Source organism: Nannochloropsis gaditana (genome assembly GCF_000240725.1).
Source record: "Nannochloropsis gaditana CCMP526 unplaced genomic scaffold scaffold429, whole genome shotgun sequence".
NCBI lineage: Eukaryota > Eustigmatophyceae > Eustigmatales > Monodopsidaceae > Microchloropsis > Microchloropsis gaditana.
In genome coordinates, this window is record NW_005803524.1 from 17,310 (window position 1) to 18,657 (window position 1,348).

Here is a 1,348-nt window from a genome sequence, read left to right on the forward strand (position 1 = left end):
GTACAAAAAAACCGTGTGGCCCACAGCCAAGCCCGCTTCCCACAGTCCTTCCCCGATCCTCTCCATTTCTTCGGGGCTTATGGCGGAACATGTGTAGGTGGATGGCGTGGCCGCGGGGTGGGTGGAGGGTGTGGAGGATGGAGTGGAAGGGGACAGGGGCTGAGACGAGGAGGAAGAGGAGGAAAAGGAGGAAGAGGAGGCGGAGGAGGAGGAGAAATGACGAAATTTGGGGATAACACGTCTCCTGGGCATCGGCCATAAAGAGGGGAATGCAGTGCGTTTGTGCCGTGGCAAGGGTAAGGAGGCAACCACGGGGAGCGAGGAGGTGCAGAAGCAGAATGAAGGTGGAGGTATCAAACCAAGGTGTCGGTGCTTGTGGTGTTGACTCGCCACCCGGCTACTTCCAAAATAAAAGATGCACGGGCGCTTGGGCACTGTAGGGATGGGCACGAACCAAGATCAGATTTCTAATCGATTGAAATATTTAAATCGTCTCAGACTGAGAATCCATGACACCAACCGAGGAAGGTAATCAATCTTGAGCAGCACGCAAAAAGAATGACTTACAGCGCGATGACATGATGCCCTCAGGTGTTGGCGATGAAAGAGTTACACAGCTGGCAGACTCTAAAAATAAAACAAGAGACTGAACGAACAAAAGACGAAGGAGGATTGTTGATGAATGAAACTCGCGTTTCTTACGAGGCATTCTGGGCCTGGGCCTGAATGCGGGAAGTGAAGAAAATCTGCGGCGTGAGTCATGCTATGCTCAGTGAAGGCGCACCTAACCAGAGCCTGCCATATAGTACTTTAAGCGTAGAAGGATCTCAGTGTCGTGAACTTTGATTCTCGTGAAGAAGCGAAATAGCGTGGACCTTGATATACCACACTAATTCAACATACATGCGATAGGTGAGGGTGCACATTCCATCACAAACTTCAAGTCAGCCGTTAACCGCGAAAGCATTAATTTGAAAGACTCAAGTAGAAATGCACTACCGCCTCACATGCAAAAGTACAAGCTGGTGTCATAGAAGTAGCAAGTGCAAAATTTGATAGAGCTGGCCACTGCTCGAAACGGCAAATTAGTTTGAAGCTTGGCCTCGACGGCTTAGGGCTGTGTAACGGCGCGCTCCGCACGGAATGTCTCCTTTGATGGTCCTGCAAGATTGCATAAAGGACGCTTCTCGATACATAGCTGTGGGAAAATTAAATATTTTAAAGTCAAATATAGAGCACGAGGGCTGGTTGAATTCGGAGTATGTGATATTCTGCTGCAGAGAAGCCATGCCTCGCATCTTCCGTACTGTATGAGCGAGTCTTCTGTGCAGGTTACGGGTACCCATGA

General features: G+C 49.6%; 1 protein-coding gene across 1 annotated transcript; it reads right to left on the reverse strand.

The window, feature by feature from the left end:
* Positions 1 to 709, reverse strand: NGA_0368200 (uncharacterized protein; the record flags this gene model as incomplete). Its single annotated transcript, XM_005854651.1, has 2 exons — positions 1 to 434; positions 568 to 709. Coding segments are annotated over 2 exons (576 nt in total), but the record flags the coding sequence as incomplete, so codon positions are not given.
* Positions 710 to 1,348: the final 639 nt, after the last annotated feature.